The 27,976-nt window shown below is 36.8% G+C and overlaps 2 protein-coding genes across 3 annotated transcripts in view; one reads left to right on the top strand and one right to left on the bottom strand.

Moving 5' to 3' along the window:
- Window positions 1-37: 37 nt before the first annotated feature.
- BLZF1 (basic leucine zipper nuclear factor 1) lies at window positions 38-21,885 on the bottom strand. The gene is made up of 8 exons (XM_032607019.1): window positions 21,541-21,885; window positions 20,387-20,462; window positions 10,396-10,835; window positions 8,842-9,041; window positions 6,926-7,054; window positions 4,831-5,050; window positions 1,441-1,630; window positions 38-714 (listed from the first exon to the last, which is right to left on the bottom strand). The coding sequence occupies exons 2-7, from the start codon at window positions 20,415-20,417 to the stop codon at window positions 1,490-1,492; spliced, it is 1,161 nt and encodes a 386-aa protein (XP_032462910.1). The 5' UTR covers window positions 20,418-20,462; window positions 21,541-21,885; the 3' UTR covers window positions 38-714; window positions 1,441-1,489.
- A 55-nt stretch (window positions 21,886-21,940) lies between these two features.
- Window positions 21,941-27,976, top strand: part of NME7 (NME/NM23 family member 7) — a 266,701-nt gene continuing 260,665 nt past the window's right edge. The window contains exon 1 of one of the 2 annotated variants that reach the window (XM_032631269.1): window positions 21,941-22,169. Coding sequence is in view for 1 of the 2 variants with exons in the window: in XM_032631265.1 (XP_032487156.1) it covers window positions 22,167-22,169 (3 nt within the window). In the remaining variant the exon portion in view is untranslated. The remainder of the gene's footprint in view (window positions 22,170-27,976) is intronic. The other variant, XM_032631265.1, reaches the window with a different exon arrangement.

The following is a 27,976-nucleotide window of genomic DNA, read 5'->3' as shown; positions in this document are numbered from 1 at the left end:
CATTCTGGGGGAAAGATAAATAAATATTCACACTAAAGAAGGCAGAGAAATTTATTGCCACTTGAAACTATAACTCAGATGAATCAGACCAAAACAAAACAAAATCATTAAGTTGACATTAAGAAATATTGTTATTTGATCATATTTGTCTTTTGAGGATTTCTTTACTGATAGGCACTTCTGCAACCAGTTAGGGTAATTTGGTATAAACATTTTGTGGACATTTTTAAAGGTATATAAAAGGATGTTTGATGATAGCCGGTCATAAGTAAATAATAATATATATGACATAAAAATTGATGAATTGCATTTTTGAGTTTGAACAATGTTCTAGAAAGATCCTACTTTTTTTTTTTTTTTTTTTTTTTTTTTTTTTTTTTTTTTGCGGTACGCGGGCCTCTCACTGCTGCAGCCTCTCCCATTGCAGAGCACAGGCTCCGGAAGTGCAGGCTCAGCGGCCATGGCTCACGGGCCCAGCCGCTCCATGGCATGCAGGATCCTCCCGGACCGGGGCACGAACCCGTGTCCCCTGCATTGGCAGGCGGACTCTCAACCACTGCACCACCAGGGAAGCCCGAAGATCCTACTTTCTCTGCCATATTTCATAAGTATCAAATTGGATACTCCTGTTGTGCTGCAATTGTCAAAATGAGCTTAATAGTTAGAATGTTTCTTCTGTATATCAAGTTGCATCCATTCAAAATATGGAATCCCCTGCACAAAACCAAAATGAGAACATGTTTTGCTCAAGCATTTAATATGGCTGTAAAATATTTAAAAGTTTCCTAACATATAGCATTTATTTTGAAAGTAGTCCCTTCACCCACAGTATTTCCATAAGACTCTTTTGTAGCCCCTAAAAATCACCAAAAGGGAAAGGACTCCTACCCCACTCCCTCCCCGACCCCTGCCAGCTACTTTTACTTTAGAGTGGAGGTCAGAAAACTTTTTCTGTAAAGGACCAGATGGTAAATATTTTAGGCTTCGCTAGTCATACAAACCCTGTTGTAGCTACTCAATTCTGCTGTTGTAGCACATGAAACCAACCACAGACAACAGTAAATGAATGGGTATGGCTGCATATGACCCAAGGCTGTAGTCTGCCAATCCTTGCTTTAGAGTACAGAAATTAATTTGCTTATGTAAATATATAGCAAGATTAATAAATTAGAGCCGAAAAGAAAGGTATAGAATCTTTCTTTTAGTCCTTTAGGAAAACCATCCTGTAATGCCTGTATTGTCTATTTTAAATATATCTACACAGTTCCACTTTTTTCTTACCCTGAGATATTTATTAAGAAAGGGTAATCCAGAGTCCAGTACATGAAACATCTTTGGGGATATATATTATTTAAATAGAAAGTGATAATACTTCTAGCATGAAAAGAACCCCAGCTGCCAAATAATAATGACTCTGTAGTGTGCCTCCAACATACTGACTGTTAAAGGGCAGTAAGTTCTCCCTGGCAGTTACTGCAGCAATTGAAAGTTATGTTTTCATATCTTGTATAGGGATGAAATCGTCCAATATTTTTCTTTGTAAGCAAGTAAGGGTGGTTGGTGAAGACTCAGAAAATGGATTATCAGCTGAGCCCTCTGTACAGGTTACTGGATCCAAAATGCGTAGAACCTAAGGAAAATAAGAGGTGATGTCAGATGTATGCAGTAAGGACTGTAAAAGCCCTTGGTTTTATTAATATATAACTACCAATAAGTGCTATTCATTAGTATGAAACTGCCATAAAAAATAACATCTGAATGATGAATTTGATTAGAGAACTTATGCCTTTTCTCAAAAAGCTCTAAATTTGACAATGATGTCAAGTTATTATATTACCTAGGTTACCTATTTTAAAAAATAATGAAATTACTCTTATGCATATTGATGAAAATATATGAAAACATAAAAGAAAATTAGGTTATATCAATTTTACTATAAGTGATGTTGATTTTTATCTTTAACCAAAGAGTATGCACTACCTTTCTCCCTCAGTCCTTCACTGAACTGCCTGGAATTGGGATTCTGCCTTCATTCTTCTACTGAAATGTTATTTCAAAGTTTTTGATCATTTACTTGTAAAATCAATGGTTTTCATTTCTCTTTTTCTAATTTATATGCAATATTTGATACTAACAATCATGATTTTGTTTCTTGGATTCATGGACACCATACTCTCTTAATTCTTCTTCTGCTCTGATTTTTCCTATTCTGTTTCCTTTACTGAGACCCACAACAGGAGGAACTCTTGGGTTGAAAAAAATTCTCCAATTAAGGGCAAGGATAACATGGCTGGCTCATAGCTCCTGTTTCTCATTTTCATATTCTTCCAACCATCATCATATGATGAACATGGGTTATTGGGCAAAGGAGGCAGGTACTGGAATTGGAAAGGAATTGGGAAAAGCAGTAGCGGAAAGAGCTTTCTCTCCTTCTATGTAAGGCTTATTCAAAACAGCTTTCAGAAATGGCTTGAGATGTCTGTTTCCCTAGCTCTCTTATTGTCCAGCAGGTTTTTTTCCTTCTAAGTTACCAATGTACCCAAAGAGCTATAGCTAATTTAAAAATGTCCTGGCATCATTTAAGAGCTACCATTCTATTTCAGTACCTCTGTTTTTCTACTGGATTACTGCTTTTTCAATTTAGTTTTTGATATCCTTCTATTTTTTACGGAACTTGGTTAGATGCTACTGGACAAACAGAGATAAAGGGCTTATCTTAAAGCTGCTTATAAATTTAGAAGGGAAAATTATAACAGTACCCCAACTCTCTATATATGTTATTACATTATGTGCCTTTAGAGGGAGGAACAAAATGCCAAAGGAATACAATTAAAGGAGACCAAGATACCAGTATAGATACAAGGTTTCTAGATTTTAGCCTGAAAGTGATAGGGAAGGATTTTAAGCAGGGTGCCTTTCAGAGAGGTCACTCTATACACAGCAGGTGGATGAGGGAAGGAGTGGGCACTAAAGCAGACATGGGAAGAACAGAGAAAGGGAGTTTACAGCAATAATCTAGCTAAGAAATGCTGACCTTGAAGCAATGTGGCTAAAAGGTCCAAGAGACACTAAGGAAGTAGGACTGTCAGTTTTGTTCAATGAGAGGATAAGGTGGATAAAAGATTGGGAGAAGGGGATGTAAACCAAGCCTTGAGGCTACCCACCATTGTATTGTGAAGTAGGAGGGTGTTGGGTTACGTAAGCCAAGGGAAGAGAGTGTTTCAAGATACCAGGAGTAGTTAATTATGCCAAATGCTCCTGGCAGCAACCAGGTAGGCAGCAACACCATTTCCCAACAAAAAGAACAGAAAAAGAGAAACGATTTTGGATAAAGCTGATGAGTTTAGTTTCACGGACTGATTCAGTAAATAGCTGAACACCTGCTGTTGTACAAAGGATTATGCCAGACCTTGAGGAAATGTAAGACATAAGCTCCTTAAGGAACTTACAGTTTGGGAGAGAGATGGAGAATCAAACAATTGCAATTTAACATGATAAAGAGCTATACTAGATATATATATATATATATATATATATATATATATATATATATATATATATACACACACACACATATATGTACAAAATGGAAGCCTGGAGGAAGGAACATCTAGGTTTGCCTGTGGGATTCAGGGAAGGCTGATTCTTAAAGGCAATATAGTGGTTGGGCAAGATGAGAGATGTTGGGAGGGCAGTCTAGGCAGAGGGAAAGTATGTACAGAGACATGAGATACAGTGGCCTATCTGTGGAATGCGAGTGGTTAACACTGCTGGGATGTGAAGTGCAGAGGGTGGACACACCTGGAAAATGATACTAGAGAAGGGGAACTGGAATAATGATTAATGAAAGGCCTTCTCTACAATATGAAATAATTCAGATTCAGTAATGAGGGAGACTGGGAGCCCTCTGAACAGCAGTACCAAGAATGATGGGATTGGCATTTTTGAAATAACTCAACTGACAGTAGAGGATGGCATGGAGGCAGGTAAAAAGCAAGGTGGGGATATTGGTGAGGAGGCTATTACTAAAGTTTAGCCTGGAGATCAGGTGTTTGAACTTGGGAGAGGGGATAAATTAGAAGGAGCTGATAGGACTTGTAAAGGCAACAGGATTAGAGGGATGAAGGATATAATAATAAAAATGATAGCTACTATTTATTGAGAAATTACTGTACCTATACTGGAAACTGCTACAGGCTTTATATGTATTATTCTACGGAATCCCCAAAACTGTTGAGATCACAGTTCATGGAGAGATGTTGAAGATTTTAAAACTGGAAAAGTTCTGGTAATGACAAGGCCTATGACGGGGATGAGGGTGAACCTGGATGGTTGTAGAACTGTGAGACCACAGTATTTGACAGGTCACCTGCATGAGCCCTCAATTCACACAGGACTGAAGGTACCAGGTCTACACTAATTGCTTCTGTGGAGTCTGGCACATTCCCATCTATATGGGGAAAAAACAAGTAACATCTTAGACCAGAAGTAATCAATTATCTACTCTTGATTACTAAATTAAAAGTTCTACACAGTGGTTTTCATATCAAAATGAGCTCAAGAAAAGGATTATCAATGATTCAGTAGCTAAAAAATACGTCATCTTTAAAAACAACTACAACTACATTTTCTTCTCAAGTGTGTGAGAAAATTAAAGCTCAGAGGAGGAAATAATTTTCTACAAGATCCCTAGCTCATTAGTATGAGAATCAAATTTTGATCCCATATTTCCTATCTCCCAATGCCAAGCACTTTCCATTACAACACGTCACCTTTCAATAAGAGGACAGTCTTAGAGGTTCCACAGATCATGAAAGAGAAGTATTTTACCGTTTCAGCCATTTTTTCTGCTGGGGTGCTGCAGAATTCAACTGTTGATGGAAACTTTTTTTGACCATTAGTGCCAACATTTCCCAGAAGATGAGAATTTACTGCTTTTGCCAACTTGTGATTTGTTAACGCTAGTTCTGCTGTGCTGTGAGGTTGCGTGTTAGGGTAGTAAGTTTGCTCTCTTCCCCACTGCAAGGAGACCAAGAGCTCCTCCAACAACCTGCAAAGAACACACATGAGCACTCAATATTAATAAGAGGATAAAATATAAAAATCAAGAATGATGAATAAATGAGAAACATATTTCTGAAATCATATAGTATCTTTCTCCTCTATCTTTCTCTCAGAGTTCAATAAATCAGGAAGTCTGGTAAAATAAGTCACATTACAGAAAGCACTTATTGATTTTATGGTTATCTGGAAATCATTCAACAAACAGTACATTTTTTAGTTCTCATATTTTAGTACAGGTAATAGTAGTATACTCATACAGTATTATACAACTACAGATTTGTGCATTTATTGAGATATTCATATGGTATATGTATATGATAATTTTTTGTGTTACATTGGTTGATTTCTAAATGATAAACTAACTTATAATGCTTGGGATAAAACCTACTTGGCCACAATCTATAAACATTTTTATATACTGTTGGATTTGAATCACTAAAATTCTGTTAAGGATTTTTGCATCTGTATTCATTAGACATATTGGCCTGTAGTTTTCTTGTAGTGCCTCTGTCTGGTTTTGGTGTCAAGATGATGCTGGCCTCATAAAATGAGTTGGAAATTGTTCCCTTCTCTATTTTCTAGAAAAGTTTGTGTAAATTTGGTTTTATTTCCTCCTTAGATATTTGTTAGTATTCACCAATGGATCCATATAGGCCTGGGGTTTCCTTTACTAGAAAGTTTTTGACTACAACGTAAATTGCTTTAATAGGTTAGGGCTATTCAGGTTATCTGTTCTTGAGTACTCTGGTGGTTTGGGTCTTTTAAAGAGATCATCCATTTAAGTTGTTGAATTGATTAGCATAGTGTTGTTCATAACATCCCCTTATTATCTTTCCTATGTCTACAGAATCTGTAGTGTACCCCTCTCCTCATCCCTGATACTAGTCATGTGTATCTATTTTTTCCTGATTATACTGCCTAGAGGTTTTGAAAACTTATCTTTTCAAAGAACCAGTGTTTGGCTTTCTATTTCATTTATTTCTGCTCTCATCCTTTTCTTCCTTCTGCTTAATTTGCTCTTTGTGTTTCTTAAGAAGGAAGCTTAGATTATTGACGAGACCTTTTTTCGTTTCTACAATAAGCATTTAAAATTATAAATTTCCCTCTAAACACTGCTTTAGTTGCCTCCCACAAAATCTGATATTTTGATATATTGTGTTTTCATTCTTCTAATTTCCCCTATGATTTTCTCTTGACCTTTACTTATTTGATTTGTAAGAAATCAACTACATAAAAGTATAAAGTACACTTAAGGAAGACTATCAATTTTGACAGTTCTGGTGCATATAGGCATGAAAGTAAGCTCTAATACTGTAGAACAATCTTCAAAAAGATCTCCTTCTGGGTTTCCCTGGTGGCGCAGTGGTTGAGAGTCCGCCTGCCGATGCAGGGGACACGGGTTCGTGCCCTGGTCCCGGAGGATCCCACATGCCACGGAGCGGCTAGGTCTGTGAGCCATGGCCGCTGAGCCTGCGCGTCCAGAGCCTGTGCTCCACAACGGGAGGGGCCACAACAGTGAGAGGCCCGTGTACCACAAAAAAAAAAAAGATCTCCTTCCAAAGGAAAGACCGGTATGCTTTTTGGCTTCTACCAAAAACCATACAAAACTGCTATAACTATAACCAAAAATTACTTTTAAATCCAGAGATTTCTTCTATTATAGATATAACTAATTCTCTCCCCAATTAAGAATAAAAGAAGCATGTCTTCTGTTTTTTCAGTCTTTCTCCCTCCCCTGGGCATCTGTTTTAAAATGTATATGCTCAATAAGTTATTAAATGTAGAAATACTAAAGAACTATCTCAATAACAAAAATTGCAGGAGAAAGGAGAAGAGTTCAGAATGTAAACAAGTGCCATACTTCTGCGTAGCTATCATTTCCTGACGAAACTGTTCCCGTTCACTCAGGAGATCTTGTATAGCACTCTGTGCATCACGGTTTTGACGCTGTAAAACCGCTCTGGAGTTGGTTAACTCATCTGCCATAACCCTGGAAAAGATTAAAATCTTACATATAAATTCTCTGACAGTGTTAAGAAGTTAATATACTACCTTTGTGACTGTCATTTTTAAAAACTTACAAAAAAGATTTAATGTTGTCAAATTACTTCTCAGTTTTTAAATCTTCACTAAAAAACATTTAAAATCTTTATGAGCTTAGGACTTATTAAAGGACTCAATTAAAATATCTGTTTACAAAATGACAAAGGAAACAGTTTTTTAACTTTCCTATATAGTGACTTTGGAATGTACTTCAGTCTTATTCTAGATTAATCAAGTTTTGGAAAAAAATAACATTACTTAAATGTTTTTTAAATACGGAAAATTTAAGAGAAAAAAATGAGTTATTTTTCTGCCATCAATTACTTCTTTGTCCTTAGAAAAATATTAAAGATAGAAAGATTTATAAAAAAGCAAAACTAAGTCCTTCTTCCAGTCCAGCATCCCCATCCTTCTTTTATAATCAGTGATCAATAAAGTAACCAATATATTTTTCTAGAAAAAAATAATTTATTTGTATATCAACAAAAATTATGTGTAAAAATAACTATATTCATATTATTTACAAAAAAGGGATTATTTAATACAAACTTTTCTACAGTTTGCTTTTTTTCACCTAATAATTTATCTTGGTGATTTTTTTTCATATTAGCACACATAGAGCTCATTCCCTTTTTTTAAAAAAAACAGCTTAATGTCTTCTTCTGATTGGATGTACCAAAATGTATTTAACCAATTCTCTATTGATGGAACTGAAGCAAAATTTTAAAGTATTTTTATTCAGCTGAAAATCTTAAAACTAAAGTCTCAGACCATAGTAACCACTGAATTCCTTAAAATGAAAACAATTCTGACATTAAAAGATTAAATCAACTAAAATATCAATAAAGTTTGGTTTAATTATTATTGCCCTTAAAGTGTTACTATCAGCATTGATCAGAATGTTAAAAAAAAGTTATTACAGTAATCTGTAAAATATATGCATGAGTTGCTTCTTAAGCTGTTCAATGAGAATTAATTAATATTCATTCTAAGTCAATAAACAGTAAATTCATTTCTCCAAATAGATCCTATAATAGTACAATTAGAAATAGATGTGTGTTAGATGGATAACACCCAGATCCTGTTCTCTAGTAACTCGAAGTTGGAAGGAGGGGATAAATAGACAATCATAATATATAAGAGAGCTTCCCAACTACCAGTGTGTCCATGGGCCTGGTGGTTCTAGAGGCCTGGGGTTCTCACCTCTACTGGAGAGTAGCCTCATCCAGTATGCTATACAGTACGTCATGCAGATGTTATCATTTTCTGTTTGTGCATGGTGAGAAAAAGGTTGGGAAGCTCTATTATGTAGTAAAATGAGCTGTAAGAACAGAGCACGAGAGACAAAATATGATGTACGGAGTGGCAATGATATTTGAGTTCTCCAGATAGAAGGTGGGGAAAAATAGTCTTTAAAAAAATTTACATATTTATTAATTGCCTGAGTTTACAGTTTTGTTTTGATCTTAAACATTGTAGTAGGAGTGATTTCTACTATAGAAGAGTAACTCAGAATTCTGGAATGCGGGAGGTGCTTTTTGATACCACTTTTCCATTTACGGAGACTGTATGACCATCCAGAGGAGGGAGACTCCACATCTTAAATAATACATGAGGTACTCTGACAATTTGAATCAGAAATTTTCACACTACAATCTATTTTCTTGCATTAGGGGTCAAAAGTCTGATAGAGCAAAATCTAGGAAATGAAATACTCTTTAAAATAGAAAATACCTGCTTGCAAGGAATTTACTTCGCCACACATCACACTGTATGGACATCCGTTCTAACTGTTCGGAAAGCTGAGCTGTGTTTCGACCTAGGGCTTCGTTTTCTAAAATAAGCTGATTTTTCTCACGGGCTAGACGTTCAAAGTGATATTGAAGATCATCCCCAACAGAAGCCACCAGCAGCTTTTTTAACTCACGATTGACCTGGAGGAAATCATGACCAATACAACAAGCTCAAAGTGATGCCAGTGACTTTAATGTAGCAAAATGAACAAAAGAGAAACTGTGTTTCATGTAGTTTGGACCTCCATTACTAAAAGTGTGTATCAAAAAGTGATATTAAATATTTAAGTTTCATAATGTATATAACCATGTCTATATCTCTATTAATCTATAGTCTATGTGGTTATAATCTGAGCCTCTAATTATAAGAGTACAAATCATTATCATAAAAATTACAAACTGCCTCCAGTCAACACTTAAAGGCAAAAAATTAGAAAAGTGAACCAATAAATTTTGCTAAAAGGTATGACAGAGTGTTTTATAAATCTTTTCCAACATTTAAAAATTGATTTCTTTGTGCCTTGCGATTTTTATTTTTAAGAATTTAAGCAAAAAAGCAATTCACATGTCTATAAGCATGTTCTTCACATTGTTATCAAAAATGCAAAAAATTAAAACATAAATGTCCAATAAAAGGTATTGGTATATGGTGCAGTCATTGAAGAACACTGTTGCTATTAATAATGATATTTTAATAGAATATCCTGTATTAACAACTAAAAAACAACTAAAAAAAGTGAGTTACAAGGCAAAAATATACTCAGTATGTATAATTATGCATTTATAGCCAGATGGTATAATATAGGTAGCACTATTTTCATTATTTTTTCTGTATTTTCTAAAATGTTTACAAATAAATATGTACTAGTTTTATAATTTGAAATCAGTTATTTAAAAATATATTATTAAATATATTAGAAACATATTTGAATGACAGCCACTGTGTCACAAAGACTAACATCTAGCAAAAAGATGTATAATCTAACAGAGAGGAAAACTGGGGCTGGTAAGGCCATTCCTAAGATGTAAATATTAAAGAAAGTGAATCAAGCACTATAGATAATTTTCCATTACAATGAAGACACTGATACTTACACCACCATTCTCTTTATTCTAAGTATTATCTACACATAGAAAAAATACTTGGAATTTATGGATTCTTAAAGCAAGGATTATTAACTAGTCTTACTTAGTGAATCTCTGGTTTGCAAGTTCATAACTGTAACCTCCTTTACAACTTATAGGTGGTCTTGTCCAAAGTACCTCACATTGTCCAAAGTACCTCATACTTCAACCATGTTTAGAGGATAAGTTCCCAACATAAACTAGTTCTATTAGAGGCACTAAAGAGAATGAGAAATTTAAGAGGAAGTTTTTTAGATAAATGACAAGTTATAATGACATTGCAAGAGGAAGTACTGTTTTCTAACATGCAGGCTCAGAAGGCCCAGGTATAAAGAGAGGTACTCATTAAACCTATTAAGGCTGTTCTTACCTCTGACTGTACTCTGAGCTGGTTTGAAAGACCTTCTTTGTCCTGTAGTAACCTCCTTTCAGAGTTCTTGAGCTTTTCCAATATATTCTTTACCTCGGATAGTTCCTTTCTGGGTTCTTCAACTCCCTCTGGCTGGCCAAGGAATTCTCCTTTATCATGTCCCAGAGACTTAACCTTTGCATTTTTGTTGGGGATATCATGGGTTATAGCGGCTTTGGGAACTAATATTCTTACAGCTTCGACTTCCACTGCTTTTTCAGCGAGAATCTTCCCTAGCTGAAGAACGCCTGGGCTCTCTGATGGAACTGCTTTCTTTCGTGGACTTGGAAGGATGTGATGCTTTATAGGTTGGATTCCAGGAGTAACTTCAATAGATTTAGGTGGTTCCTCAGTTTCCATTCCATCTCCCGCTCCTCGAATTGGGGATGAAGTAAGGATGACTATAGAAGGGAAAACAAAACATAAGCTACTTACTGAAAAGAAATGCCAGGAAAATGCTAAGACATGCCTTACCCTACATTCAGAATTCCTGGTACTGAAAAAAAGGGAAAACATTTAGAGTAAAAATTTTCAAAACAATCATGTGTCAACAAAAGATGAACAAAGTCTTACAGGTTCAAACTTTCCTTAAGTAAATGGTTTTTCTCTTGGTAGAAACTGCAAGAGATTTGGAATCAAGGTATTTGGCTTCAACTTCTACTTCCTAGTATAATCCTAAGTAAATAATGTAATCCTCCATGAATCTCTATTTCCTAATCTGCAAAATGGAGATAGTAACAACTATGCTACAGGGTTGTGGTACGAAACAATGTAATAAGATCAAATGCCTGGCACGTTGTAGACAATAATATTAAATATAAAAACAAAATAAGCTATGTATATACGTATTTGAAAGTGTCTACCTCAAAATAGATTGACCTGTTTTTGTGAACTCTTAGCAAAGAATGCTTCACAAGTTATCCAACCAGATTCCTTAATACTCTCTCTCCTAGACTTTTGTTTCTGCTATTTCTTATTCTATTAAATGGCTTCTTTTGACACTTACTGTGATTCTCACTTATCCCTTTAAGAAGTCAGCTTAAACTCTACTCTGCATTAAATTTTCCCAACTGTTCTAGTCTACTCTCTGAATGACTATGCTACTTACTATCTCAGACATTCAGTTTGAATCTTAATCATGAACCATAATTATCATTTATGGGTTTTGTTATATGCTAAATCTCACTTTCCCAATAAGTCTGATAAGCACACTACGGCCAGGCATCATGCCCTCAACAAGTGGAAGGAGCATGGTATTATAGAAATGACATGAACTCTGGGATCAGCCAGATCTGGTTTTGAGTCCCATTTCCACCACTGCTGTACAATCCTGGACAAAATCCTGCAATTATCTGAGCTTCAGTTTCAGCCTCCATAAAATGAATTTAACAATACATCTAGGGTTACCTTATGTCTTAAATGAGAAAATGGTTAAGTAACAAATAAACATTTATAAAAGATTTACCATGTGCCAAACACTATTCTAAATACTTTACACATAACTCATTTATCCTTACAGTAACCCTTTGAAGTAAATATAATTAGCTCTATTTTATAGATGAAGAAAATAAGGCACAAAGAGGTTCAAGGACTTGCCCAAAGTCATACCACACAGTTAGTAAGTAGAAGATGCAGAATGCAATTCTGGGCAGCCTGGTCCCAAAGACTGAGGCCTTAACCACTGCACACACTGCCCCTTCAAGTGTCAAAAGTGTCTTGCACAGAATTGCAGACATTCAATAAATGGTAGCTCCCATTCCTATCCTCTGTAACACTTAATACATTGCTGCACACATTTACTAATTTGCTCAATTAAAATAATCTCCCGTCTGGGACTTCCCTGGTGGTGCAGTGGTTAAGAATCTGCCTGCCAATGCAGGGGATATGGGTTTGAGCCCAAGTCCGGGAAGATCCCACATGCTGCAGAGCAACTAAGCCCGTGAGCCACAACTACTGAGCCCGCATGCCACAACTACTGAAGCCCACATGCCTAGAGCCTGTGCTCCGCAACAAAAGAAGCCACCGCAATGAGAAGCCTGCTCACCACAACTAGAGTAAGCCTGCGTGCAGCAAAGACCCAATGCAGCCAAAAAAAAAATCTCCCCTCATATAAGGCAAACCTGGCTAGCCGTCCTTAGTTTAGATAACCTTTGGAAGGCAGCTATGCTCACCACTATACTACCATTGCTCCAGTCAAATAACAAAAATTTTGTTTCTTTTCTCCTATTTTACCTTACCTCAAATTAAGCAGTGTAAGAAGTTTCACTGAGTCATCTTTCTCCAAGAAAGGGCTAATTTCACTAATTGATTCAAGAAAATAAGTGGTTTAGAGCTTAGAAAGAATGGAGGATCTGCTAGAATGGGAAATGTTGCAACCTTGGGGGAATGGCTGAGATGATACCTAACCTACATGGAGTTCTTGAATTAGTATATTCAGTAACATCCCTATGAGCTACAAGTTAGATTCCTTGCCATTTTACAAGTCCAGCATACATCTGAGAAAATGGAGGCCAAAACCTAGGAATGGTAATAATTAGCTTTTATTCAATTTACTATGTGCCAAGGACATAGTTCTAAGTCCTTCAGATGCATCAATATCATTTAATTTTTACAAGTTTCATGGGGTAAGCACAATAGTACCCATTTTGTAGATAGAAACAGAGGCTGTGAAAGGTTAAATAGCTTGTCCAAATCATCAGTGTCAAACTGGGATTTGAGTCCGAATATGACTCCAGAGCTAAGCTGTTAATTGGTCTGGGAGGCCTTCCACAAACAAAACTATTGCCTCATCAACCTTGAACTTACTGCCTCTGGTAATAGCCCTATTTGTCAGGTTGCAAAAGCCCACAGAATTTATATAACAGTTATAGTGAACTTAAAAAAATGCAGATCTGATCTGCATCAAACCCTTGAATGGCTTCCTATCACTCTCAGAATAAAGACCAAGATCCTTACCATGGCCTATATGGCCCTTGGTGATCAGGCCCCCTGCCTATCTCCTGGGTCTCAATTTATGCCATTCACTCCCTCAGAGCCTAAGTTCCAGTGTTACTTGCTTTCTTTTAAGTGTCTCAATAGGAGCAAATGCCTTCCTCTTCCTCTGCAGACATTTCTTCTTGGAATATTCTTGGAATCTTCTTCCTAACTTCTCCCCTACTCATCCTTCAAATCTCAGTTCAACCTTTCCAAAGGGAGGCCTTTCTCTAATCTTCCATGATTAGGCTAGGTTCTTTGTTTACACGCCCCTAGAGCAAAGACCCTGCCTTCTCTGTTTACCATTTATCAAAATGGTAAACATTTTTTTCAGTGTAATTAGTTATATACTATTTGTGCCTTCCACTAGGATATAAGTTCCATGAGGGTAGGGACTATGTGTCACTCGTTTACCACTATATTCTTAGTAAAGTGCCTTGTACCCAGAACTCTCTATCTGATAAACAATAAATACATGGAAGCAAGAGGAGGGGAAAAGGATAAGCACATATAACAATGGTGATGATAAACTTTTGAGTTTTACAGGCAACAAACATGCTGCTTGGTGCCTAATATTAGCCAGACATTGTATGAGGTAGTGGGGACCTCTATGCTTAAGAAACTTACTATCTAAACTTGAGGAGACAGGACATACATGTAAAAAGATAACATGTGTTACTGGGTAATATATAATAAGTGTGCAATAAGTGGTAGAAACATATTTCTACAGAAATTTGATTTCTACAAAAATGTTAATTGAACAATCATGGACTATTGATCAGTCTTTGGTGAATTCATTACTGTCTAGCCAAATCATATATTCATATGATTTGAATATACATTTAAAATGTTGTGTTAATTTCTCGTGTACAGCAAAGTGATTCAGTTATATGTATGTATACATTCTTTTTCATATATTTTTCCATTATGGTTTATTACAGGATATTGAATATAGTTCCCTGTGTAGGTCCTTGTTGTTTATCCATTTGATATATAATAGTCTGCATCTGCTAATCCCAAACTCGCAATCCATCTCTCCCAGGTTTCTACTTTTTAATTAGCTTATTTAGCTTCTTCTTCCAAACTTAGTTATATAGATACAGAAACTACAGAGTAGAACAGATTATCATCATACACAGTCACATATCTTCTGGTTTCTATTACTATTTTTAAAACATTATATTATTAAAAGATATTAAGAAGAAAAAATTAGGTATATTCTAATCATTCTAACATAACTTTTCATTACTTCAAATTTCTTCAATATTTTTATATACTTATACTCATAATTAACTTTATAAGCTTAATATATTTTTCTGTTTTGCTAGTCTTCATATTTTCATTTTATGACTATATTATTCCTTCAAGTTAATATAGCACTATTTAATTAATTACTATTTTATTGTTGGATGTTTAGACTCCAATTTTTTATTATAAAAATGCTATAGTGAATATTTTTATGCCTACAGGTTTTTTTTTCAAATTCTGAATTATTTCTTTTGAATAAATTCCCAAGAATAGAATTAATGTGCCAGGTGAAGATCTGCATTGTCAAACTGCCTCACAAAATAACCCTACTGATGTATCAGTAGATCTATTACTTATGTCTTTATTTAGTTTTATTTTTTGCATGCTCCATATCCATGAGCTAATGCAATGCTTAAAAGTAAATAAGAAAACATTCTAAAGTGTTTAGAATGGCACAGTAAGCACTCATTAAATGTTACCTCCTATTGCTTTTATTATTATTCTTTAAAAAAATCTAGTAACTTTGGATCTTGATTAAGGGGAGAAAAAGCTTAATATCATAAAATATAATTGTGCCTTTTATTCTCTTATGCTAAAGTTTTACAAAGTTATATCGTCAGACTTTAGGACTATTTTTTCATTTATCAGATTTTTGGGGACTTTTTCCTAAGTATGTAGTAATGTACTGGGAATCCTGAGTTATGTTACACAGGAGGTAGGAAGACATCTGAGGTATAATTAAGGTGTTCTATTTAACAAAACGTTTTATATTAAAATATTTTGTCATTTCTATATTAAATGTTAACTAAGACATACCCTGAGCTTTAGGACTGACTCTACTTTCAAAAAGATGAACAAAGGAATACTTCCAAAAGTGAAATAAAGGGTTTGGTACTTTAGTTCATGCTGTAGCACATCAGCATGGAGAAGAATTCCCACTGAACTGTTTTAAAAATGAAGGCCTATTCCCATGCTTTTAAAATATGGTTTCAAGTTTGTCTAACTCTATCTTGTGCAAATTTAATTTTGTCACTAAGGCATCCTGGCATTTAAGAAGTAATGTAGAGTCATGAATTAACTACAGATTCACAATAAAAAAACACAACAAAAAGACACACTAGAGCTATGCCATTCAGGCCCACTGAAGCTGAAGAAATAAGAAGCAGGTGTGACATCTGTTAAGATTAAATACGATTTCTAGGCAAGTCGTAACATTTTTGAGTTGGAATTTTAGGTAATGGAGATTCAAGAGCAAATCACAAAATGGTTAATGCTAAATTTAAAAGGCAAAGAAACAATGGGTATTGAACAGAAATCTCTTTTCAAACAAAATTGTCCTAAAATTCCAATCAAGAAATTCAATCAATTTGGTTCAAACTCAATTTACTCTTCCTTTATTTAAACTGTTCTACTTACTCAAGCACTTGTGAATCCCAAAGCTGTACCATATCTCACAGGGCAGCTCCCTCTTTGTAACAAGTGTGCTTCTAGCTACTGTGCACGGGCAAGGAGGCAAGGGGGAGTCAGGGCTTTACATTTTCTCGCCCAGTAACTTACTTTCATAATTCTATTTTTTCTGTGACCCACATAGAAACCTTTACTACATATGCACTAGGCTCAATCCAGGGCACATTCATGAGCAATTACCTTCAGTCAAGTGGGATGACAGTGATCTATGGTACCAGCTCTGTAATTATGAGTAATGTTTAAGTAAAGCAAAACATCAATCCCTTCCCATTCTTTGAAGGGAAACAACAAAACAATTCTTCAATTACTCATCAACATTAACTTCCACCTGTGATCACTTATCAAAGAATTAAAACATATCTAAGCTTTATGGCTCATTCTCACTGCCCTTCCCCCAAACTGGTGAAATGTAGCAAGAGAACAAATAATACTGTTCAGTAGGGGTTGGCAAACTTTTCCCATAAAGGGTCAGATAACATTTTAGGCTTTGTGGACCATGAGGCAAAATTAAGGATACTACTGATATACAGGCATTTATATATGAAGAGAAAAAACAAAATTTTAAAGATGAAATTCAAATTATAATTATTGAGTGAAGTTTTTTTGGGTAATATAGGTTTAATAATGAGAAGAATAGAGTTCTTTTTTACTTGGGATAACACCTGGCTTAAGTGAGATTCAAAGCTCGTGTTCCCTATTATCAGACTGCCTGCAAATATTCTCAGCAGGCCCAAGAGCCATAAATTGCCAACCCTTGCTCTAGAATACTGAGGCAAAAAGAACATTATTTTATAGTCTGTAATGAAACAAACATTTCTCCTTTTTTGATAAGACTGTAAATCTATGGAGACAGATACTCAGAGTCAGCAGGATGGTACAATAAAACTAGACTAGACTCTGAGTCAAAAACTTCAGTCTCCACTGCCACACGTTGTGTGACCTTGGGCAAACCACGTAACCTTACCTCTCCCCCACCATCCTACATTGCTTTCAGAATAATGCAAATAGAAGAGTGTTTCAAAATAATTTGTTTCTTTCCTAAACTGTTGAGATCTCCTCAGGGCGGGGACTGCCTCCTAATCTTGGTATCATCAGCTTAATGAAATGGTGCTTGGTGCAGAAAGGTGAGTAAGTGCTTATGGAAGTTCATCAATGTTAACATTAACACACCACCTAGATTTCCTTTTAACATCCAATAACTAACTCATTTAAAAACTGCTCAATTTTTTTCCTCTACACGAAATCATTAATTACTAACTCATAATCTGACAAACTTCTCAGATCGTATGCAGATTCAGTTATAAAACAGTAAAATTAGGGATCATCACTTGGTAATTTTAAATTAATATTCTTTTATATGTCACCAGTATCACCCAATGAAGTTTACTTACCACTAAATTAGAAAAATATGCTATAGGCAGTGGACTTAAGAGTCAGGCCCACGTTTACTGACATGGAATCCAAATGTTCCTTTTGTCACAGGCCCCGCAAATAAAAGAGCTTCCCGGTCAAATAAGTGTGGGCAGTGCTGCATACCACACATACCTCTTTGGAGCTGCACATACCACATATATCTCTTTGGAGCTGTACATTAGTATATTAAAGGCTCTGAAGGGTCCTGTAGTATAATCTCTCCCTTAATCCAGCATTTCTCTAATTTATCTGTCCATGGAATCCTTTTTCACCTAATAACTATTGTTCCACAGACTTAGAGTTAAAAGTTAGACTATTTTATGGAATTATAAATATTTGAACATCTCAGACCTTCCTATTTGGTCTATTTTCACTAAACTGTCTGACTTTAATCCCTTTACTTTTAATTTCAACCTTGCTTCCCCAAAAAGTTTTGGATTCAAATTCTAATTTTCTAATTGTTCCTATTTATTGCATGTTTCCCTTTCAAAAAACCTTAGCAGCAAGGACACATCCCTCTCATGATGACAGCATTGCTCAAATGTCTGCTGAGAAGAAGTTCTGTCCCTACAAGCCAATCTTTCTTCTTTTCTGAGGCACTTACAGGAAATGCAGGCAACTGACAAATGTCAACCATATAAGTGCACCTTTTCTCAGGCCATGTGATAACAAGTAACTGTTCTTCACTAACAGCTAAAATGATATTAAACGAAGGATTAAGACTAACAGCTGAATTATCTACCTCACTGTAAAATTAAGATCAAATGAAGTAATGTATGTGAAAGTGCTTTATAACTCTAATCCTCAGTACAAACAAGTAACAACAAATAAATAATTTCACAGAGGCTTTGCAATAACTAACTTCTAATTACTAATGATAATGTCGTATTTAGTTTTTCGTTTTTTGCCAAGTACCATGCTAACTGCTTTCATAGTAGTTATGATTTAATTGCTCTTATTTCCCATTAATCCCCAGCTTATTACTTTCATTTCAGTTTCTGGTTTGCTCATTCTAATAATATAAAAAGCCTCTGGTGACCTGAAATGCTCTTGCACTCAGCTGAATTAAATTCAATTAAATATTTATTGGCATGATCTTCGCTGTCTAAACACATTTAAACCCCCTTTAAAGAGTTTGCTTTTGGAGATCTGCTTGCTGCAATACTGGCTTCTAGAAAGTAGTTTCCCATATCTCACTGACAGCTCCAACCTCCACAACTCACTCTACCCAAGAGTAACCTGAATCAAGAGGAGCTCACTTTGGGACAAGCTAAGACTGTTATCTATGTCTAAGTGAAGATAATCAGTAGACAGTAAGCTACAAGGGTCTGAATCACAAGGAAAGAGATCTGAGCTATAGATAGATTTGGAAGCCATCCTTATAATTACTAAAGCTGTGAGAGTAGAAGAGAAGGAGGACTGAAAAACATTAATATTTAAAAGATAAACCAGAAGAAGAGGAGAATTAAAAAGAAACTATAACTGGAGCAGTGGTGTCCAACAGAACTTTCTACAATTATAGAAATGTTCTATATCTGCACTTTCTAATACAATACCCACCAGCCACATGTGGCTATTGAGCACTTCAATGTGGCTAATGTGACTGAGAAACTGGATTTTTAGTTTTTTTTTTTTTTTCAGTACACGGGCCTCTCACTCCTCTCCCATTGCGGAGCACAGGCTCCAGACGCGCAGGCTCAGCGGCCATGGCTCACGGGCCCAGCCGCTCCGCGGCACGTGGGATCCTCCCGGACCGGGGCACGAACCCGTGTCCCCTGCGTCGGCAGGCAGACTCTCAACCACTGCGCCACCAGGGAAGCCCTGGATTTTTAATTTTTAAAAATACTAATTTAAGCTCAAATAGCCACATGTGGCTACTGCATTGGACAGTGAAGGGCCATAGAGTAGATGGAAAATAAGAGTAAAGTCATGGAAATCAAGGAAAGAAAGTATTTCAAAAAGTGGGAATGATCAATAGTATGAAATGTTATACAAAGGACAAGCAAGGCAGGACTAAAAAGTAACTACTGTAGTTAGCAAATGTTCTGAGTTGAATTGTGTCCCACCCATACCTCAGAGTGTGACCTCATTTGGAAATAAAGTCATTGCAGATGTAATTAGTTAAGATGAGATCATACTGGAGTAGTGTGCACCCTAATCCAATATGATTAATGTCCTTATAAAAAGGAGGAATTTGGACACAGAGACATACATGCACAGGGAGAATGCCATGTGAACAAAAAGGCAGAGATCACTGTGATGTGTCTACAAGCCAAGGAATACTAAAAATTGCCAGCAAACCACCAGAAACTAGGAGAGAGGCCTCGAACAGATCCTTCCCTAGTGCCTGCAGAGGGAGCATGGCTCTGCCAACACCTTGATCTTGGACTACTAGACTCTAAAACCATGAGACAATAGATTTCTGTTGTTTAAGCCACCAGTTTATGATACTTTGTTACAGCAGCCCTAACAAACCAATGCAATAAGAAAAAGGTCTTTTATACCTGAGAGTTGTTTGTCCATCTACCCAAATCTTTAAAAATGTACATTCTTATTATTTAAATCTTAATCTTCTAGTGGACAGAGAACATAGCTATAAAAAATTTGCTTTTACACTACTGTTTAACAGTAGTAGTCATCTAATAAATACTACCAAATAATGTTATTATTCACCTGTATATCTGTAGTACTGAAATGTAAACACTGCATTAAAAAACAAACATGAAGAGATATGAAATACAAATGATTCCCAAGGGCTCTATGGGGTTTGGTTACCTGGCTCAAACAGTCCTTCATCCTATCATCATAAATTTCATGTTTTAAAAACAATTATCAGCAAAAGAACACTTACCTTTGGTTTCTAAACTTTCAAGAGTAGTCATTTTTTTCACCAATAAAAATGTACCCCAAGACTTCTACTAAAAAACCTAAAAATGTATAAAATGAAAGAATTAAAACAATACCATATAAACACATTCACTAAGTCCCCGTAATTTATATACTGTGATATTCTCCTTCTGCATTTAATAAGGCTGCATTTAGGAGGTGCCCCTTATAGCCCTTTTTCACAAAGTGATATTGTTATGGTTCCCAAATGTCTCAAAAAAATTAGGGGTGGTTTATTTTCAAATTTCTGTTTCAGTGTATACTCTAAATTACCACCAGTATATTCTAAATTATCAGATGTGTGTCCTTAAATTTATCTCAGAAAGAGTACTATAGTTACTGTAGGGGCTTTTGTATCACTGATATGACACCAGGAATTTAAAAGTAATTATGTTCTCAGTATACATTATTGACACTATTTTGTTCACTATATATATCAGAGAGGAGCTTCTGTTCAGATGTTTAACAAGCGACAAAAAATTCATGATAATTTGCACTTCTTGGTAATAAAATTAAAATGGCATAGCATATGCTTTCAGAAGTGTATGCATGGCCTTACAGTACAGACTAAGATTCAGTGGAGAACGTGAGAAGGAAGGTGATACTAATGCAGTGATTATGAGTATGATGAACTGGACACTGGATGACAACTGGTTTCACCACAAAAATGATCACTCGGGTACTCGATATAACTTGGCATAGCGTCTCCCACGACTACCTTCCTCAAAAGTCACAAGCCCTCCTCCTATTGTTCTGAAAACAGGTCTCCAAAGACCCTTCGAAAGAGCAGTGAGCCCTCGGAAGATGCGCAGCGAAATGTACGAGCGCAGCGAAATGTACGAGCACAGCCAATGTCGGCCGGCAAACACCAAGGGAAGGGGGTGAAGGATGGGTCTGGAGTGGGTAACAGGTATGAAGGCGGCAGGATGGAAGCGACAAGCCTGTCAACCTCTGCAGTCCCCAGAAGTCGAATCCCAAGTTCCGTGCCTGTCTGAACAAGCCTTCCTGGAACAACAGGCAACCTTTCCTTACAAAGCGACTTAACACCAAACTTCAACTCAGACCGCCGTCCCGTTCCAAAACGCCCTTTTAGTTACACAAGTCCGTTTTTGGACTTACCTCTCAGACTCTTACTCTTCCTATTGCAGGGGCCCTCACTTTACAGGTTCTTCGTCTAGATCTCACTGGGCTAACTTCTCCACACACAACTCTCGTACTCGGAAGTCAATTCGCCCAGGCCTTGGTGACATCAAGCTTCTGGTTCACAAATAATCACTTCCGATTACTCAGGGTTTCGTTTCCGGAATACTTTTCCAAAAGAAAAAGGTAAACACACTCTGTGGTGCGTTTAAACTCAAGTAACACAGAACATCTTCTGTAAGACTTCAGTAAGTGAAAACCGGATGAACCCTTATTAAAAAATAAAATGTAGACTATTTGGACCCTAGCCGCGTATTAGTTTGAACTTCCGAGTTATCTATCGGCCAAACGGAAGTGATGATGCTGGCACGAGGTAGGCGGTGTTCCGTCGCCCCAGGCGACGGAGTGAAAGGGCGGGCCTGTCGATTGGATGGGCGGAGCTGAGTTTACTTTTAGCCAATAGGGACGAAGGGGCGGGCAGGGCAGCCCACGCAAAGTACGGCAGTAGGTGGAGCTCTGTTGCCAGAGTAACCCGGCGTTGGTGTTGGTGCTGTATACTTCCTGTCGCAACCATACCTGTTTCCTTGTGCTGAGATCCTGAGGTGATGGTGAGTGCCAGGCGAGGCCAGAACGGCTCCGGGGTCTTCTTTACTCCGCGTCCCAGGTCCTTGGTTGTCTGGGCACTGAGAGGCGTCCGCGTCCCATCTGCCTTCACGCCGTTATCTCTTTCTCCCTTTCCAGGAGCAGTCCCTGCAATTTCCTCTTTCCCTGTTTCTTGTAGCACTCTGAATTCCACTTTGGTACTGCTAAGCCTCGAGAGTAATGTGACAGGAAGTTTAGGGGTAAGACACTGAGTCTAATAGTCTGAGGCGAGAGATTATTTCGAACAAACATTTAAAATGTTTTCATTTTTCATCATTGCATTTTTGTTTTTCAAGCTCCCAGCTTCACCTTAACGCGCTTCATTTAATAGTATGTTGTGGTGTGTGTATAACTTTCTCATTACTGATCCGAACCTCCCTAGTTCCTGAAATCTTTGCTTTCTTGAGTGGCCGAGTACTGTCCCACACCCTGTCTAAGGGCCATATAGTAATAGCTGTATTTTGCATTAGCTCTCTTCTAGCCAGTTGATTACCTTCTAGGTCCGTGTTTTTTAACAGGAATGCCCCTCAAGATCACTTCTGGGAAATTCACTTGCTAGAGCCTCACCCCCAGAAATTCTGAATAAATAGGAATGGGGCTCCATATTTGCATTTTAAAAAAGCCTGTAGATAATTCAGTCCCGTGTTTGAAAACACCAGGGTTCTAGTTAATTCACTTAATTACCAAATATTTTAAACATTTACAGGTAAGGAACTGGAAGATAGAGAGATGACTATTGTCAGATGAGTATAGCTATGAACTTAGCAGAGACCCACCCACCACCCTTCTCCAGTACTACTCAGCGATCCATTTTATTACTCCAATCTTCTGCTGCCCTTTTCCTTCCGAGCCCTTTCCACACCCTCACTTTACAAACCCTGTCCCTTCCCCTCCATTCTAAGCAGATGACAGAGTCTAACAGTCATTTTCTTTAACCTCATGCCCCAACCTATATATTGATCTCTATTTTTTACCCATCATTCGGTCTTGTGTTTCTAGTTGATAGAAACAGGTGTTGAAGGATAAAGCTTCCATCTTTGCCCTAAATCTTATTCCCTTCCACTCCTTACAAGACTTTTGCTTCAGGTTATAGTTTTTCTTTCCTGTGCTTTCAGCCTCTTCCTCTCCATTTCCTTCTCCTCAGTGTTCAAGTCATACATCTTAAGAAAATGAAATAAAACAAAAGCCCTTCCCCTTCCTGTGTTTATCCAGTCCTCCCATCAATCGATCAGTAAACTGCTGGAAAGCATAGTGCTTCCATTTGTATCAAATTCTGCTCGGTCACTTACGTCCTCAACACTCTGTTGTCTGAATTCCTCTCTAATGGCTTCATGAAGTCGTTCTTGCTTAAATTTCGAACGGCCTTTTAAGTGCCAAATCCAGTAATTTCTTCTCAAAATTTATTTTATTTAGCTTCTCTGACAACTGAAGCTCATGGTTATTCATTCCCTCTTTTTTTCCACTGGCTTTGCCTGTTTTTAAAATGTCATTTTCTGGGACTCACTCCTTAATAATTTCACTTCTCAGTCTCTACATTTTCCTTGGTTGATTTCATCCACACACATGAATTCTACTAATGCCTAAGCATTCATTCTTAAATTTCAGTTTCATCTCAGACCTGTTAAGGCCTAGGTGTTTCCTGGACATCTCTACCTGGTTACCGCAGAGGCCCCTCAAATTTGTACTTACCATATTCAGTCGAAATTATTTGCTCATAGATTTGTCACACTTGCTAAACTGTGAACTGTTAGAGGAATGGGTCTTTCTTTTGTTCACTGCTATTGCTTATATCATGTTAGGCACTCAGATATTTGTGAAATACTGTTTTTTGGTGCCTGTCATTCAGACCCCCCAACAACCCTAAGAGCAGTGAACTCCTCCTCGCACCCTCTGTCCTGGCTCGAGTTGTGTGTGGTGGCTCTTTGAGAAATTGCGTGGTCAATGAAGGCTCGTCTGAGGAAGAGACTTTTGTCTTGAAGTCTGAGTGATAAAGTGCGATGATCTGAGGGAAGGGTTCTAGGCAGCACTAGCAAAAAGATCAAAAGAGCTTCGAGTATTGCAGGCACTGATCTTATGGTTTAATGTGAAAAAGAAATCGCTATTATTGATAGGTTATGAGGTGGTGTGCGGGTGACAGCAGTGGGGGGAGTATGGTGGAGTGTGAGATTCCGATAGAGAGGTAGGTAAAGGGCAGACCACGTGTATATACTACAGCAGTGTTTTTGAAACTATAGTTGTGACCCATTATTCGGTCATGAAATTAGTTTGTGGTATGTAGCCAGCATTAAAAAAGAAGACACATGAAATAGACATTACCATATTGCGTATAGTAAGGGTCGCTTTCATGAAACTTTTGTTTTAAATTGTATGTATGTTATGTGTACTGGGTTATGACGCAGAATATATTTCTTACTGTGACTCGTGATCCACAAAGTTCAAGGTAAAATGTACTTTGAGCAAGACACACTTTAAATGGCAAAATAGTTGAAATCTCAAGGCATGCAGATTTCTTCTTCCTCCTTTGACCTGGTGACAATCTTATTGTGTGGCAGGATAAACTCTGAATTTAATGAAAGCCTAAAATTTACTAGAGTTGAATTTTCAAATTTCTTTCTGCATCCAAATCTTTCTCTTATGTCAGTTGCTGTCAGTCCTTTATAAGAAAGAGTAGGCCTTTAGAAAAAGAGAGAAATGGATGTCCTTTCTCCGTGTTCAGTCTGGCCATGGGCATCTGTACTCCATGAAAGCTGATGGTCTCCATAAGCAGCTGAGGATGGAGTTTGTTTGCTCTTCAATTAAATTGTCTGCATCTGGTTTGTTACAGTTCTAGCTTCTAGCACCAGAATTGGGTTCTGGCTTCAAATTCTAGCATCACCAGTATCTTGTGAAGCAGAGATGGGCAACTGTAGTTAAGGATGTCTCACATGCATGCTGTTTAAGGTAAAGAATATAATAGAGTCATCAATTTATTTACTTTTGTGCATACAGAGAATAGAGATAATTCCAAGACTCTTCTGAGTAATAAAGAGATATGAATGTTATGTATCTTCTAAAATAGAGCATTGATTTGAATACTGTTACCCAAGATGAACTGCTAGTATAAGGCCTTTAAAGATGATCAACTATGTTCCACAAGAATTAGACTAAATAAGTGTCTCAAAGTTGGTGTTGTTTTAAAACAGCCTTCAAAGAGAGTTTCATGATTGCTGAATAAAGAACAGGATTTCATTCCATGAATTGTTTTTCAGTTTTCAACTTTATAAAGTTTTTTTCTAAATAGGCTTACTGTCTTGCCACGTGCTTCTTCCCCATCCAGAATTCTTTATGTTACTTGAACTGCTAACTTGGAGGAACTAAAGTTTGAAAGCTAGGCAGGATTTTATTTACTACAACTGAATCAGAAAGTATAGAGCCTAAAATAAAAACCTGAAACTTAAAACATTTTCCCCTATATATTTTATTACGAATGCAGTCTACAGCTTGTTATATTCTTGTTTAGCAGTTGTATTTGCAAAACTGCATAGCAACTGGTTAATATAACGCCTTAATTTTCCTCTTTATCTTTTTTCCTGTCTTTTTTCTGCCTTTTTGTCCCGCATCTTTTCTTTTTTCCCCTAGATTTATTGAGGTATAATTGACATATAACACTGTGTAAGTTTAAGATGTACAATCTGTTAATTTGATACACTTATCTATTACAAAATGATTGCCTCCATCTCTTAGATAATTATCGTTTCTTCTTTTTTTTTCTTGTGGTACGCGGGCCTCTCACTGTTGTGGCCTCTCCTGTTGCGGAGCACAGGCTCCGGACGCGCAGGCTCAGCGGCCATGGCTCACGGGCCCAGCCGCTCCGCGGCACATGGGATCTTCCCGGACCGGGGCACGAACCCGTATCCCCTGCATCGGCAGGCGGACTCTCAACCACTGAGCCACCAGGGAAGCCCGCCATTTGTTTTTTGTGATGCGAACATTTAAGATCTACTCTCTTCGAACAGATTGGTGGTTGCCAGAGGCAGAGTGGTGGAGGGGTCAGTGAAAGGGACGAAGGTGGTCAAAAGGTATAAACTTCTGGTTATAAAATAAATGTCATGGGAATATAATGGACAGCATGGTGACAATAGTTAATAATGCTCTATTGCATATTTGAAAGTCACTACGTGAGCAGACCTTAACAGTTCTCATAAGAAGAAATTTTGTAACCATGTATGGTGATCGGTGTTATTTAGACTTATTGTGGTGATCATTTTGCAATATATACTAATACTAAATCATTATGTTGTGCACCTGAAAGTAATATAATGTTATATATGTCAATTGTATATTTTAAAAAAGTCAAAAACAAACAAAAAAAATCATCTTAGTGGGACCTAGGATTTTGACAAAAAAATTTACTATAAATTTGTTATAAAATGTTCCTAAGGACACTTTTGCTATTTTGTGTACTTAACACAGTGTGAATGATAAATCTTCTTGTTTGCAAGGGGTAGGAACATAGGACCAGGCGGACCAGATTGAAGTCTCCAGCCTTTGACAGGGGCTGTTTGTAATGGGAGACTACCTAAATGTCTATCAATAGGTAGATGGCTAAGTAAACGATGGTGTGTCCATGCTGGGAATATTATGTAGCATTTAAGGAGATTGTTATAGATCTATATGTACCAACTTAGATAAGAATTTTTTGAGTGAATTTAGTTGCAGAATTGGTTGCAGAATATTTGTAGTTTCCAATGTATGTAAAAAAAAAAAAACCCCAGCAAAATACAAACCCACGTGATAGTACTATGTATTCTCTATGGAAATATTAGGCAAATATATAGACAAGCTGGTAACAGTGGTCACCTCTGTGTTTAGGGGAGAGTTTTGGATTTGGGGAGCTGATCAAAGGGAATTTGAATCTGAACTGCAGTGGTTTTATTTTTTTATCAAGTGAAGTGAATTCGGGTATTACCTGTATAACAAAAAATTGAATTAAAAAATGTTGCCACTATTGTATCCTTCTGTTTACATTGTACATTGACCAGCCCCTGATTCAAGGACTGGCCATGAATAATGAAATGTAATACGAGAATGCTATTAAACATGCTACTATCCTTTTGGAGGAAAAAAAATCTATTCTTTTAGCATCTTCAAGTATGTAATACAGCATTGTTAACTATAATAACCATGCTATATACATTAGATCCCCAGAACTTATTCATCTTCTAACTGGATGTTTGTATCCTTTGACCAATACCTCCCCATTTCCCCCTTCCCCCAGCTCCTGGTACTCACCATTCTACTCTCTGTTTCTATAAGTCTGGCTTTTTAGATTCCACATATTAGTGATATCATACAGTATTTGTCTTTCTCTGTCTGATTTATTTCACTTAGTATAATGCCCTCAAGTTGCATCCATGTTGTCACAAAAGGCAGGAAGGGAAGGATTTTGGGTTTCATTCTAAATGCAATAGAATAATGTATCTCATACATTTTTCCTATTCCATCAAAATATTTTATTTTCCTTGGATCTGGACTTATTTAAATGTTAGCGATATTAGTTTGGTCGTTCAGTGCCTATTTTCATCTGTAACATTTATGATCTTGTAAACTTTGGAAAGAAAGTTTTTTTTGTCCTGCTCTTATATTTGAAGATTAGAGACTAATTTCTCCCCTTATAATTGCCTTTTCATAATTTAATTGCCCTTTACTGGACCTTTTGTTTCCATAATATCTTCTGTAAGATGCGTCAGGCAGAGCCCCCCATTCCAGGTGGATATGCATCATAGTTTCTACA

The sequence above is a fragment of the Phocoena sinus genome, chromosome 1, assembly GCF_008692025.1.
Source record: "Phocoena sinus isolate mPhoSin1 chromosome 1, mPhoSin1.pri, whole genome shotgun sequence".
NCBI lineage: Eukaryota > Metazoa > Chordata > Mammalia > Artiodactyla > Phocoenidae > Phocoena > Phocoena sinus.
This window is presented reverse-complemented; position numbering and strand designations above follow the sequence as displayed.

Bases quoted from the DNA above. Each gene is read 5' to 3' on its own strand.
- BLZF1 (XM_032607019.1), bottom strand. From the start codon at position 20,417: ATGACTACTCTTGAAAGTTTAGAAACCAAAG. The intron at 10,836-20,386 runs GTAAGTGTTCTT...TCCCTTCTATAG, and splicing joins TGAAAGTTTAGAAACCAAAG to TCATCCTTACTTCATCCCCA. The intron at 9,042-10,395 runs GTAAGAACAGCC...GATTTCCTCCAG, and splicing joins AGCTCAGAGTACAGTCAGAG to GTCAATCGTGAGTTAAAAAA.